Below are 16,723 nucleotides of genomic sequence, written 5' to 3'. Positions count from 1 at the left end.
CCAGTATATAAACGCGATTAAGAAGTAACTATTAATTTGATCGAGTATATTGTCTGAGTTAATTAATTAAGAAATTAAGAAATTCAACTAGTAATTTTAGAATTTTAGGTTTTTTTTATTTCTTGAGTACTTATAAGTTCAATTGTTTGATACAGCATTTGATAAAAATATATGTAATATAAATATTAAGCTCTCTGAAATACATATTCAAGTGTCAATATTACTATAATAGATTACAATACATTAACGAACAGTGGATGTATATATATAAATATATATATATAATTTAATATTATACTTCATATATTAAATGGTGATTAAAAATAAATAAACAATTAGAAAAAAGTGGGTAAGTCGTGGACGTCGCTCTGCTTTACAGTAGGTTACAAGTGACTAGTGAGTTACTGTAATGGATGGAATTAAATTTGAATCCAATGATATTATATCATTGTATACGAAAAACGATTCTGAGCGAAGACAATTTATCTGTCTAGGATATATTATAGATTATTAAAAATTTTCAAATCCTAGATTTAAAAAGAAAAATGTTTATGAATTTTTAGTTTAAAATAATATGTGAATTTTTGTGATTTTTACGTATGTTGTCAAAATTCAAACCTTGAATGCTTGTAAAAAAAATTGTGACTATATGTATATTTCTTTTATTTTTCAACTGCTATTGTAAAAATATGTAAGGAGTCTTGTATTAAATTTTCAAGCTTTTCTACCAAACAAATACATTTTATTGATATTTATGGAAAAAACTAATAGTGGTCGAAAATTGCATATGCCTATAAATAGTTCAACTTAAGTCGAAATTTTTCAAAAGTTGCATGGTGGATAGAATATACTTATATAAAAATTCGGTGAAAATTTCATTTATCTATGTCATATGTTTTAAAGTTGCTTCAAAAACCAAAACCGATATTGTTGAAAAGTGATTGTGCGTAAAAATTCTCATTTTTTCTTTAATTTTTAGTTTGTTTATCCTAATTATTCTTACTTTATTATACTTATTATTTTTACTTTTGACCCCCCCCCTCCAAATTACCAACTAGATTCACTTTCTGATCGAACGAGTTACCGAGGTCAAAAATCGAAGCACTTTTACTGCCCCAAAATGTGATGACAGACACAAAAAAAACACACACACATCATGGAAAAATCAATACATTCCCCGCTCCGCTCAGAATCTAAAATAAACATTTTTAATGTATGAATGTGAGCTTACATTTATTTGAATCGTTTCAAATAATTGCATTGTTATACCTAAGCCATATAGCATAATGTCATTATTTACAACCTATAATGATTTATCGTTTATCGTATTACCAATCAAGTTTAAGTATTATTATTATGAAAATCAAGTTTTTAGACATTTTAATTTAGGTACATTTACTGTTCAATTTACAATTTAGTATTAAAATTGAAATCGAAAGAATAATAATTTTTATAAAAATGTGCACTTAATTATGTTTCCATAACAATAAATATAAAATAATAAAACTTTTAAGGTTCTATAAAATTATGTTAATATCTTTTTAGTTGTTTTCTTAATGAGCAATTCTTAAGGATATTGCATAATAAAATACATGTAATATTAAACAATAAATCTAAAGACGTTTCACCGAAAAAAAAGATGTTTTTTAGAAGAAGTACTACAACTACGGTATACTAATAATGTTGAATTTGTATTCAATATAAACATAAACTTAATTTGTGTAATCTAATCCCCATTTAATCTAGTGTCATTATTTTGTAGAACCAATATGTTGATAAACTTATTAAAATATTACTTATTTTTAGAAACAGGCATCTATTTTTCAATGAGTCTTATTTTTTGCTATATTGAAGTTAGCCATGCAATTTCTTGTAAAATAATATGATTGATCGTTTCTTGGATGATGTTTATTTGAAAGTCATCCGGGAAATGTTTGTTCGTTTCAAACTTACAAATCAAGAAAATTTTAAATTCTCCGATATTTAGATTAGAAAAGTGAGATTGCTGGGTATTGGCTTTTTCAACTGATACCTTAAGTTTATTTGGTAAGTCCATATCGAAATAACTATGGAAGAAAATTTTGTATACGAGATGTTTATTTGGAATACTTAAACTAAACCTGAGTAATTGTCTTAGCAGATGATATCTACCGTTTAGTTTCATTCCTTTGTTCATGAATATCCAAGTTAGTCTTCTATTCAGTATTAGACCCATATACAATTTGACTTGGAGTTATGACTGGTGAGGTATCGTGGAGCTGATTGAAGTTATCAGTGGACCGATATTTATGAACAATTTAAATTCCACTTTTGATTCCTGGTAAAAATTGTTTTTTGTATGCAATGATTTGTCATGAAATGCGCATTTAATGCATCTGAATTGGATGTGACCTACTCTATGACTAGGAACCTTTTAAAACCCAATATATGACTTTCCAGGTTATTTTTATTTTGAAATAATCTACATTAAACATAATATAGCCATAATAGTTTTTATCACAAAAATATAATGTATAATATGTGTCAATATAAATATAATACAATTTATTATGCATGTACAATATTTACTTTATTTACAATTTTAACCCGGACTCTTATAATTAATACTAATTGACAAATGAAGTATGTGTATATACGTATGAATACATTCAAAGTTGATACTAAATTTTATACAAACACTGTAAACAATATGGTATATTTTATATCTTAAGCTCTATACTTTTTGTGGTTCAGATATTTTACTTTCACATGATAAATACCCATGCGTTTCGTGTAAATTTATGTTTTCCGGAATTGCCAGTTTTCTGAAAATGTACGTCCATTGCGTTCTTTTACTACGAAACAAAACCACAGAAAATCGTACCAAAATAATTTCTAAGGATTGCATGTTATATAAATATGGAAAGTAAAATAGTAAATACTACTATATTTTTGGATCTTATTTCCGTTTGTATCTTGAATATTCGACAAAATATTAGTCTGTAAACTTTAATTTCAAAATATTTTAATACTTATATTACTTTAAAGTTTCGTTGTTACATAGATTTGTATTGTTATTAAGTTATTTTATTATATAAATATTGTTTTTTAGATTCTGAGTAGGGATATAAAATGTTAAATATGATACATATTTAGTGCATTATAAGAAATGTTTTAAGTCAAGTTATTGTATAAATATGTATTACATATTTTACTAGTAGACCCTGAACATTTCGTTATCCATTTAAAAGGTCAATTCTATATGATTCAAACATTGTTGAATTTGTTATTTATATTCAATTCAACACTACAAAAATTAATCCACCATCTTGGATCTCAAAATACTAATGCAAATATCGATTTTAAATTAAAATTTCATAAAATGCTTTCATAGCGCCCACTTGCATTGTAGTACAAATGTGTCGTGAATATTGCAAGCTTTAAGCTATAATTTTCAGGATCTACGTCGATCAGTCAGTGAATAAGTCAGGACATTTTGATTTTAGTATATTATTATAGTCATACTGACGACGTCGTTCATGAGACTCGTTTGTATTTGTGTACGAAATATAATATTATGAAGATTATATCCACCGTTGGTAACTGTATAATTTCTAATTTCTAAGTATAAGATTTTAAAGTTATACTAAGCATATGTCGCTTTTATTTAATCCAAATTACAGCTGATTGGGCACAAACTGCTATCCAGTTGTTTTTGATATAGCTGTATAATCGGAATTTAATATGAAGTACGACGTTATATCGGTATATCTCAATTTAGGTGTAAATCTGCAATTCAGATTCTATATACAAGGATCAAATATTCCAGAAATCTTTGTGGGAGTGTACTCAACAACTTCCCAAACTTTCATCGCGATTGGACAAACATTCAATTGTATATTATATTTTAAAGAAGATAGCTAGCCCCATAAAATAAATAACGTTGTAATGGCTTTAGTATAAAAGCTAGGTATATTATGCATTCGCAGCAAATGCCTTTTTTAAAATCTATTAATGACTGATGCTTTTGTATTAGATTGTTTCAAATTATATTTAAACATTATAATAGTACCTAGGAATATTAAAGTAAACTGTATCTTGTTAATTAGACATTTATATTTATATATTACATATTAAATGTACATATTATATTGCATATATTTATACCATGCAAAATTATTTTGCATACAAATTTCTATCATTTAAAATCAAAATTAATTAAATCTTTTATTATTGTGACGTTATTGCATACCTAGACAATAATAAAAATATACTCCAAAAATCGTAAAACACTAGCTATCATGTTTTAGGCTGTGTGTGGACTATAAATCAGTTATGCAGGACTTCGTTTGTATACAGAATACAGATAGTAAAGATATCTATGTATTTTATATTAATCATATTTTTCAACAACAGACTTTATTAGCTTTTCATGTAATGCTATTTTACATAACATTATAAATAATAATAAATATAAATTTTAATAAGCTCTCTGATATTTTGTGTTCTTTTATTTCTTTTTCATTGGATCTGTATTCTGCATTTATATGTCTTACCATAAATACAACTCCACATGATGTGCATTCTATTTTTCGTTAGTTTTATAAACAAGATTCCTATGTGTAAGTTGGTGAGGCCAACTTTCAGCCGCTATAATATTTTTTATTCTTCTAGATGTTTTGAATTGTTGCCATGTATTTATGTTTTTTTTTTATTTATCGTAATTTTGTGTTTTAGTGCGACCAATGATTTTGTTGGATATTGTGTGTTGATAATTTTTATTTAAATAATTTTATTGTATTTTAGTTTGAGAATATCAAGTACTACTGTATTTATAGCGTGATGGTCAGCTGAATCAAATTATTTTATTACTGATCATGTTGCTTGTAATGTCGAGGATTGCTTAATATAAAATAATTTTATTGGTTGAAATAATTTTCAAATTATGTATTATTATGTCTTATAATATAAATTGAGTTACGTACCTATTTCATAAGATTATAATATCATTACATTTACTACTAATAATGGTATTATTAGATCTTTTGTAAAAAAAATAATATAAAGTTATACGGGCCGGGTATGAACAATTATATAGGCTGTGACGCCCGGTCACCAAAATACTTCGAACGCACTGTAGTCTGTATTCTGTACACACCGACCAACCTGTGTTATATGTGTAGTGGTGTTATAGCCCAGCTAGAATTGGTTGGGTTTGCCACGCAAATACTAGTGAGCTATGTACTGTAATTATGTGTGAGGTGTGTATATGTGTGGGCGTGTATGCTTAAAAAATATTGGACATGTAACTCAAATTAAGTAGATGGTAAAAGGTTTACGTTGAATTGCTGTATAATCCACACATTTAATAAATTTTATAATACATAATATTAAATGGCCCTGCTGGCCCAACAGAATAAAGACATAATAATATAAATAATGTGTACAAAACTCACAACTTAGTCGGTGCACTACATGCTGGCCAGCTGCTATCTCCTGTGCCTGTATAGTTTGATAATGGACATACAACAATAATAAGTTAACACGATTTACATGAAATAATAATATAAAATCACTGGCTATTCGAGCCAGACAATAATTTATATAGCAATAACTAAATATAGGCCTTATGGGTTAACAACAATAATATAACAATACAAATACGGTTTAAATAAATTACGATCGCAATCTGACAATATTATAATGTAACAATGTTTGAAATAACACAAAAATTAACGGCGTGGTATATATCAACAAATAATAAAATATGTATAAACGGCTATTAGAACGGCGTTAACAATATAATATTCTATTACAAAAAAAACATTGATGGTCTCCAGCTATTCCAGCCAGATTACAACATAATATAAAAACAATATAATTTTATATTACAAAGGTGATTTGCGCCTTCAACGCATAATGTAAGAAGGAACGGTGATTTACAATGATTCCGCGTTAACGGTAATTAACGGATTACGGCACTCCGGCGGCCTATGCTGGATCTCCACGTCGGCGGCCGATCGCGAATAATCTACATTTTACATAATTTCGATAACCAAGAAAGGAACAAAAAATTAAATATGTCTTACCTTATTAAACGAATACAAATGTGCGTGTACATAGATATCGAGAACACTTGAATGCATCAAAACAAAACATGTATATCGTGAACGTGAACCCGTGAATTAATAAATCCGAAATCTGTAAATAATAACTATAATAATGTATCAAAATGTAGCAAAATGTATTCCAAAATTTACACATATGTATATATATTTTCCTTTCTTTTTCTTGTATAAATTTTGATTAAAGTAGGCTAAAAACCTGTGTTGTTGAAGCTTTAATAAACTTTTAAAAAAAAAATGCGAAATCATTAGAATCATATTTACATGAATAACGAATTCACGTAAACAATTTTTAACTATTGGTATCAACTGTAAATGTATATTATTTATACCAGAAATTGCATGATTTAGAACCGTTTTTAGACTGTCAAGTTCATAAAGAGCTATTTATTCTATAAAAAAATTATTATTAACTTATAATTCTTAGAATGTTCTAATGTTCATAAGAAAACCATGTTTTCAATACAATATTTCTATTCTGTCATATTTTATATTTTTGATACGTGCAAAATCATCTTTGACCTACGAATAAAAATAGATAAATAAATAATCGATTTTGCAAATAACAATAACTATTTGTATTAGCATTGATTATAAATACTATTTATAATCAATGGTATTAGTTTTAGATTTTTTTGTATATGATACTTACCATTGATACTTAAATACCTACTACTGATATTAACATAAAAATATTAAATTATTTTAAAAATCGATAAAATACTGTAATGAAAATACGATAATAGGTATACGTCATACTATCATAAGTTATACAGTTTTATTTTCCCAATTTTAATAACAAAATGTAACTGCTATTTTGATTTTTAAACCTGTATAGAACATGACATAAATAAAACATCTTATACATTTCTTTAGTTATTATTATAGTAAAGGATAGGTACATGGAAATTAGTCAAGTGGAACGATTTTTACAATATTATACTTATTTTATACCCTCGTGAGCATAATTTGACAGTATATTGTTCAGTGTTTTCTCTTTTATTATGTAGACATTGTTTTGCAAGGATATGCATTATATTTACATTTGATTATTTTCCAATTACGATACAAATATATAGGTACTATGTAGTTTATATATTTTTAGTTGATAAATATTTATTTTCTAATTTATATTATTTTTCATGAATGGTTTAAGTACACTAAATATAAATATGGACACAAATATATATATATATATTATACGAGTATAGTATATATTTATATATGATAATATGATAAATTGATAACAATATAAATATCATCCATGAACCGACACATTCTCAATGGTCAATGGTATAGTCTATAATACACGACAAAGCGCCATTTGGATTAAATATAATTTATATAACAACAACCACAATAGATGGCAGATATTCTAGTCGCTCGATATTATAATATGTATTTACTGCTAACAGCTTAACAGTGGTTTTAAAATTACCATATATACTAGTAATTTATTGTCGTTCAACGATATATCAATGTGCCTGTATACAGTTACAAGTATATACGTGAACAATTTTCGAAAAATCATGTAAATGCGCGTAGTGTCAACGGAGTACCTATATGGCACGGCAGTATGATAATAATTCTCAATATTATAAACAGTGATTAGTAAACTATAGAAATCGTTTCATAAGCCTAAATCACGATAATATTTTCAGCACTTTATACTTTTATAGGACAATTTGTGACTTATGCAGAACCTGAGTTCCTGTTAGTTATTTTAAACAGTACAGTGAATCATGTAAAAATGATAATTTTATTGTGACGATTATCTAAAGAGGAAAGAGGTTAAGATATAAATAATTTTTTGTTGTAATCTATGCTGTGTATGTATGCGTATAACAAATTGTGCAATACATATGAAATTAATTAAGATTTCTGTCGAAATTTACATTTTTACTTTTTAATTTACATTTAAGAAAAATAATATATTTTCAGTCATTAGATACCTATACAAAAATAAGATGGACGCAATGTATATAATAAGCATATGCATATGTTATTATAGTATAATATGATGTATGTAAAAAAAATACTCTCGCATAGATATAATGTAACTATAAGATAAATGTATGAGGCGCTCTAATTTATGGTGTTGTACAAAAACATAAATACATTTGATGCTTAAATTGACCAACGTACTGTCTTAGTTTTAATGGTGTTACACTTTTTCGTTTTTATTATTCGCTATTTGTAGACCATTTATATGATGAATACTTTTCATAAAGTACCGCATAGTAACACATATATTAAACAATATAATGTGAAGAGATAGGTGAAACAATTACCACGTGATTACATCACTCTTCAGAACTGTACAGTTCAATGGACAATGCTTCAATAAATATGTGTATTTATTTATTTAATATCGCAACAACTACCTATAAGAAAAAAATCAGATCACAAATAATTTACAACTGAAATTTGCTTGCAATAAAAATATTAAAAATATAATTTAACTACGCATATAAACGAAAATACACATAAATCATAAATAATAATGACTTATGACTTATAAGTTATAAATTACTTATTTACTTACCAGAAAACGTTTAATATGTAATAATAATAAATCAACTTAAAATATTACTAAAACACTTTTTATTTGTATGAATATTATAGACAATTATATTTTTATTTAAATTCTCAGAAACAAAATATGTACCTAGTTGTGATTTCCATCTTACTTATTAACAAAATTACACTAAATTAAATACCATCTTAAATTGCAGGGTTCTTGAATAATTCATGAATTATGACCAACGTACTTAATATATATTTTTATTAAGTTCCAAAAAATATAAAAATAATACGCATGTACTAATAATATATTTCAAGGTTTAAAGTACGCGTCCAAATTTGTTTCAGAACCATTCCACAATGGAAGGTCATATAGATGATGATACCTTGCGCAATTGTACAGCAATGGTCTTATCTTCAGAATTTGATCAATCGTCAAAAGAACTGGAACACTACAACTCCACCGCACTTTTAGCAGTATTGGGAACTATGTTAAAAGCAGCTGATTTGACGATGTCTAGACGCACAATCGCCAAAGACCGCTTACATGATTGTGTTTATCCTCTACCAGAGCCATCGCATACCATCTCCATGTGGCACAAATTTATCTGGTCCTCTGTTTTTATTGCTATGTTAATCGTTGCAATCGTTGGAAACTCAATCGTCATATGGATAGTAGCAGGTATGTGATAAATGATATATAAGTTTGGAAGTTAGATATTTTTTAAAGAATAATGATATAATGACCGCTATAAAACGTAAATTGTGTTGAGAAATATGATATAATTTAAACTTTAAATTTATAATTTCAAAATAATTATCATTGGATAATTAATTTTCTGCGTGACTTTCTGATTTATATTTATAAAGTATGTAGGTATTTATGGTAAATATAACACAATATAACATATAATACAGTACATTTAAATAATATAAATGCTTATAAATCAAAAAAATGTCTTTGTAAAAATGATATAGGTACCTTGTAACTTGTAGTTTTGTGATAAATTGGTTATTTATATTAATTATAATATATAATAGTTATCATATATTATTTTAATACATATGTATTAAATTTATTAAAATGATTATGAATTAAACGACAAAACATATTACTATTTTTATCTACATAAACATATACTATTCAGTTATTTTAATTAAACATAAATACCCATATATTATACTATGATATTATCATAAATTGTTAGGTAAATCGTACAATTCCGTTTTATACAGTTATTATTCGGGTAAACTTAATTTGAATTTTAAATTTAAATTAAACGATACATTATTGAAATAATATTAGTTTTTTTATAACAATAAATATTAAATAATAATTACGTGTTGTTTGTGTTGTACATTTTGATTAACTAAAAAATTCAATTTTATGTTATTCTCAGTATAACAATTTTATACTTAATGTGAGAAAAGCAACAAAAGTTTTTGACAGTTCTACCGAATAAACAATTATTTAATCTTATATTATATATAAAATTAGGTAATAATAATAAGATAAGACGTAATATTTTGAACATTTAGCACTGTAATTATCAATGAATTGGTAATTACAATTATTATTAATGATGAAATATTCACCTTAAATAAGAAAAAATACAGTTTTAATTACAATAAGTTCACTTCTTAGGTTTACTATTTTATTGTTTCATTAAATTTAATGACAAATTTGGTTATTTCAAAAATTAAATTTCAAAATATTTTTTAAATTCAACAATATAAATGTATCATCAATTCTACACAAATCTATTTTGCTTTAATTGCCTTAGAAAATTTGAAAAATATCTTAGTTTTTACGCATAATACTCTAATCTTAAACGATGAAAAATAGTGATTTAATTGTCAGCACTCAGCAAACAACCTTATTACCCAAATTTTATTTTATTTATATCAATGCTACTTTTCTTATAATCATTATTAATATATATCATAATTTAAGTTTCATCAAATACGAAAATATGTTAACGAAATATTATAAATCATTCATTATTTCTCAACACAACAGCTGCAAAGTAGTATTGCATTAATATAATAGACGCCGTTGTGTTGACAAAAATATATTTTAACTTTTAAATTAGAAGCGGTATTATCAATATTTTTAATTAGTCTATTAAAATGGTTCTAATGTGGTATCATCTTGTATAGAGTCACCATCAATTACCATTTTCAATTAGTGGATTAAACGACTGTATTATATCGGTAGTAACCAGAATTCATATTCAATTCAATTTAATTAGAATCCAAAGGTTTGATTCTTAAAAATCATTCTTTTAGCTTAAGGAAAGATCATAATTAAATTAAATAAACTATAAACATAAATTATGATATAAATTATATATATATATATATATTATATACCTATAAGACCATCAATCGTTTGTTTTAAGTAGTTCTATACTCTACCCAGTGAGAGAACGCGCTAATTTTGTGCATCCACCACGTCACCGCGCTGTCAAAACGAGTTTCTTTAAGCCTAAGTGCCACGTGAGGATGCGCAGAAAAACCAAGAATGCCATGGACCCGCGGCGCGTTCTCTCGTTGAACAGCGTATAAAAGAGTATTACAATAAAAATAATATACAAACCATTTATCAGTAACAGTTATAATTTATAGGGAATTATATTAAAATCTAGTTACATAAATTACACTGACAGTTCATGTACTAAAATTAATAGATTAGCCAAATTGTACTTAGTGTTTAACATTTTGTATGAAATTTTAACAGTATACCTAATTATAAAGTTTACCATGCAATAGGCCAAAAATATCATTTTTTTTAAATTTAATTATAGTAAATAAAAAAGGCGGGTAAGTCGTGGATGTCGCTCTGCTGTACATTAGGTTACAAGTGGGTTACTGTAATGGATGGAATTAAATTTGAATCCAATGATATTATATAATTGTATACGAAAAACGATTCTGAGCGAAGACGGTTTATCTGTCTAGGATATATTATAGATTATTAAAAATTTTCAAATCTTAGATTTAAAAAGAACATTTTTTATGAATTTCTAGTTTGAAATAATTTGCGAATTTTCGTGATTTTCATGATTTTTACATATGTTGTCAAAATTCAAACTTTGAATGCTTGTAAAAAAAAATTGTGACTACGCATTTCTTTTATTTTTCAATTGCTATTGTAAAAATATTATAGGAGCCTGTATTAAATTTTCAAATCTTAGAATTAAAAAGAAAACTTTTATGAATTTCTATCTAAGATAATTTGAACATTGCCGTAATTTTTACGTATTTAGTCAAAATTCAAACTTTGAATCCTTGTCAAAAAAATTGTGACAATGAATTTATTTTATTTTTAAACTGCTATTGTTAAAATGTGTTAAAAGCCTTGTATTAAATTTTCAAGCTTTTCTACCGAAAAAATACATTTTTATCGATATTTATAGAAAAAAAAAACTAAAAAAGTTGAAAAATTAAAATGTCAGTAAACAGCTCAAAACAAATCTAAATATTTTGAAAATTTTATCAAATATAGAAAATGCCTAAATAAACATTCAGTGAAAATTTCAAGTATCTGCGGTCATTGAACATTGCCGAAATTTTTACATATTTAATAAAAATTTGAACTTTAAATGCGTATAAAAAAAAATCGTGCCTACGTATTTTTAATATTTTTTAACTGTTATGGTTACAATGTGTTAGAATCCTTGTATTAAATTTTCAAGCTTTTCTACCGAACAAATAATTTTTTATCAATATTAATTTAAAAAAAAACTAATAATGATCGAAAATTTCAAATGCCTATGAATAGTTCAACTTAAGTCGAACATTTTTGAAAATTGCATAGTGGATAGAATATACTTATATAAACATTTGGTGAAAATTTCATGTATCTATGGTCATTTGTATTAAAATTACATCAAAAACCAAAATCGATTTTGTCGAAAAATGAGTGTGCGTAAAATTTCCCGTGTTTCCCTTAATTTTTAGTTTGTTTTTTATTATAGCATTTTTACTGCCCAAAACGTGATGACAGACACAAAAAAAAATAAATAAATAAAAACACACATCATGGTAAAATCAATACATTCATCGCTCCGCTCAGAATCTAAAATTATATGCAATCAAACAGCAAATTATGCAAGTTTAACAATTGAAAAATGAGATAATGTTAAAATTATAGTTATTTTAAAATAACTTATTGTTAATTATTTAATATTACATTTTAAATAATTTCAATATTATTACCGAAAAAACATTTAATATTTGTTCAAATTTAAAAAAAAAAATATAGTACAAATTTAATAGTTTTTTTTTTCTTATGGAATGTGTATTATTTATTTACAACAAACATGCATTAATCATACTTTGGCCAATAATTTCTCGCCAGAGAAAAATCTCAGTCTCTTCAGCATCACATTGTAATAATTCTTTTTCCGTAAACAATTTAATATTTAAATTGATATGACATAGACATAATAGACTATACTATACTATACTATACTATACAATATACATAGATGATTAGATAGAAAAACATTACGTTATACATTGTATATTATAAAGTCGATTACAAACCAATACATGTTAGTAAATGGAAAGAAAAAACCACCCTATAAACTATAAACCATAGACAATATTTACTATTCAGCTGAGAACACTTACGTCGTCATTTATCAAATCCAATAGATATATTTTATCAATCATGCTGATGTGTTTCCCTATAATCTACTTTTTTTATCAAGACATTAAAATTGAATCTTACACAATTATTGCTCGATTAGGGCCCAGAAATATAAAAATATTTTAAAATAAAAAACATATCTTTGTTACACCACAAACAAACCATAGACACTTGGACAATAAACAACTACGGGACAAACCTACAAAACATAAAATTTCAATTAATTCCTCCGTTAATAATATGTAAAAGTAAAAATAAATAATTTAAGTGGTTTTAGATTATTAATTATTGGCATATACCTAATTGTATAGACAGGTTTAATGAAGTTAAATAGTGAATCTATAGTTAATAAAATTAATCAATATCGTTCAAATAACATAATTAAATACATAATATTTTGATTGATGACATAATACATTCAAAAACAAAATCAAATTTTAAAACATTACCTTATATTTAAATGTATTTTATCAATTTGGTTATTTATTTATTTAAATAGTTTTGGTACCTATTGGTCTCTAGTATCTATCATAATATACGTTAAAAAATAAAACATTTTAAGCACCTATAGAACATAATAAATTGCATTTATTACTATATTAGAACTAGAATTAATATTCATTTTGAATTCTTACTATCTTGACTAGTTGAGAAGATACTATTGTTATAGATACATTGTTTTCTTTTATTCATTAGGTACCTCATATTGGTAATAGTAAAGTTATATTTATTTATTTATTTATGTCAGTATAATTGTGTTTGTATAGTAATGTGTTTGAAAGTTAATGTACCTATTGCCTATCTATAATTAAGAGTATCAATAATTTAAACATTTTTTAATTAATCAGAATAATCCTTTACTATTATATTATCAACGCGCTGTTGTGCTATCAGATACAAATTTATCTACTTTTTAAATAGATTTTAAATTAATTTGCGTCCTAGTTACACACCATTGGTATTTGGACCACTCTATATAGTTGCATTTCAAATGCATTTTATCCCTATTAGTGATTTATTGTTTTTAATACTACAACGCTTATAATTATTAATTGTTATTAATTTAATGGACAATTTATTAGAACCATTATTTATTTCAATTTTTACAGAGCAACGCTTAGGTACCTACATATTTCATAATACATATACGCATTATTGCATATCATCAAATCTTATTTAAACTTTTGAAGTATTAAAGATATTTGATCAAATTTTAATACTATAAATATAATACACTCAATTACAGTATATACATAATAATAAATTGTATATTATTGTTCGTTATTGTTTGAAAAAGTTATTAATGGACTACACCTTACTACAATAAACGATTGACTATTAAGTATAATTCGTGGTAACGATCGTTGTTTTAATCGCCAACTCAAGACTAACAAATTTCTGGAACAAAATATAATACTTGTATCTTAAATATTAATATTTAATTATTAATTAAATCTTCTGCACTATTATGTTTCATATCATATTATGATACGTGATTAGAGGGATTAGGTATTGTACACACTGCAGGCAAACACAAACTATATTTTTATGTTAATATTATTTTAAACTTATTGGTCGTTATACAGGTGCCTATTATAATTTTGTATTTACTAAAAACACTTTCGCTTATTTTTTGATTATTTATTTTTTTTTTTCGGTTAAAATTTGTTAGAATTATTACATTGTATTTTTAATAAATTTGTATTCAAACTTTAAGTTCCTTAATATACATTACCTCACTTCATATTGCAACTGATATAAATGCATTATTTCTATACATTACATAGTCTTATAAATCAACTAAAGTTTAGATGATTTATTAGACTATTGTAAATATAAACATATTTATCATGTTTATAATTAACATTTTTAATTTATTTTATTTTATTTTTCAAACGGCAATATTTAACATGTGCTTAATGTTTAGAATAGGTATTATGAATATAAGATAATATAGTGTATACTGATACCACTTAGTATGGATAAAGTGAAAACATTAAACGAATTGTAACACATAAATTATTTACCTAAATATGATAGTAATATATGTCATAAATAGTAATAATTGTACATTCTCAAATCCGGTGTGGAACCATAAATTGTTCTTTTTCATATAATGAGTAAACTGTTTTTTTCTTAGTTGTCATATCTGAAATAAATAAAATATCAATGAATAATTATTAATTAACATCATAGGTATATTAATATTTTGTTGTAAAATATTTAAGGATTGAATCGTCTTCAAAAACACAAATCATGAAAAATCGTATCTTTACATAAATTAGTCAGAACAGACGTTTACAACTTTTAATTAAAATAAATACAAATCTTCAGTAATTAAAACTTTATCTTTCAGTAACCTGATCAAGAGAACACCTCTGTTCGATGTAAAAATATAATTATAACCTAACTCCTTTTTTTGATTATAATAAACTAGATTTTTTTAACGTTGTTTTCAGTATCTCGAATATGAAACCTAAAAATTCGTTTGAGCGTTTTTTCTTCACGGATATTTTCCTTTCCTACCAAACGTACCTAATTTTAAGGCATTGCTGACCTATTAATAATTAAAACAATAATTGTTTCTTACTTTCTTCAATTTTTGTTCAGAAATACGGGAAATTAAGATGTGCAGGTACATAAATAAAGCGATCATATTTATGTAATAATGTATGGGGAATCGTTTTAATTGACTGAGAATATAATATAAACCATACCTAGGACATAGAATTGGTTAAATTTTCTGTTTATTGTCATTCCATTCGCATATCTAAATTTATGTATTATATCTTATATCATATATAACTCTGAAGTTTAAAGTGCAAAAGATATCAGTGGTATAATAAATGTGATTTTTGTAAATAGTAAATACTAACGATGTTGTTTTCCAATCGTAAAAAACAAATACATTTTTCCAGTAATTCATATACGAATATTTATTCTTTTTAAAATATGACATATGGGTATTAATAGGGTATTAATATATTATAGGTATAAAATCATTAATTGTATAACTAAAACAATATATTTAAAACTGACAATATAAACATAACTGTATATTAATTACTAAAATATCATTTGATTTTCCTTCACATACATATTTTTAAAATTTCCAACACAATTTAAATTTTGTCTGAATTAATATAATGCATATTAACTATTGTGATTAAAAGATGTTTATTTTAAGTATAATAAAGTTTAACCTCATTAATAAAACTATAATACTAACTATATTATTTATAATTAAAATTCTTGTACAACTTAACGATAGATTAAAAAGAATTAAAATTTTTCTAATTCTGATAAAAACTGTGATTAGATATAAATTGCTTTATCATTCAAATATTTAATATCTTAAATTATCAATAAATTTACAAAAAAAAAAAAAACGTTTTATTCTGAATAAAATTATTGTTATAACTATTAATTAAGCCATGAC

The 16,723-nt window shown here is 24.9% G+C and overlaps 1 protein-coding gene across 5 annotated transcripts in view; it reads left to right on the top strand.

Moving 5' to 3' along the window:
* Positions 1 to 16,723, top strand: part of TkR86C (Tachykinin-like receptor at 86C) — a 125,564-nt gene that overhangs the window by 58,348 nt on the left and 50,493 nt on the right. For all 5 annotated transcript variants that reach the window (XM_089223826.1, XM_089223828.1, XM_089223825.1 and 2 more), the window contains exon 3: positions 8,976 to 9,309. In XM_089223826.1, the coding sequence (XP_089079952.1) occupies positions 8,988 to 9,309 (322 nt within the window). In that variant the 5' untranslated portion in view covers positions 8,976 to 8,987. The remainder of the gene's footprint in view (positions 1 to 8,975; positions 9,310 to 16,723) is intronic.

The sequence above is a fragment of the Diuraphis noxia genome, unplaced genomic scaffold (assembly GCF_037042655.1).
Source record: "Diuraphis noxia isolate RWA-SAM2 unplaced genomic scaffold, SU_Dnox_SAM2 contig0003, whole genome shotgun sequence".
NCBI classification, from domain to species: domain Eukaryota; kingdom Metazoa; phylum Arthropoda; class Insecta; order Hemiptera; family Aphididae; genus Diuraphis; species Diuraphis noxia.
The sequence above is the reverse complement of the archived record's forward strand: the minus strand, read 5'-3'. Positions and strand labels throughout refer to the sequence as shown.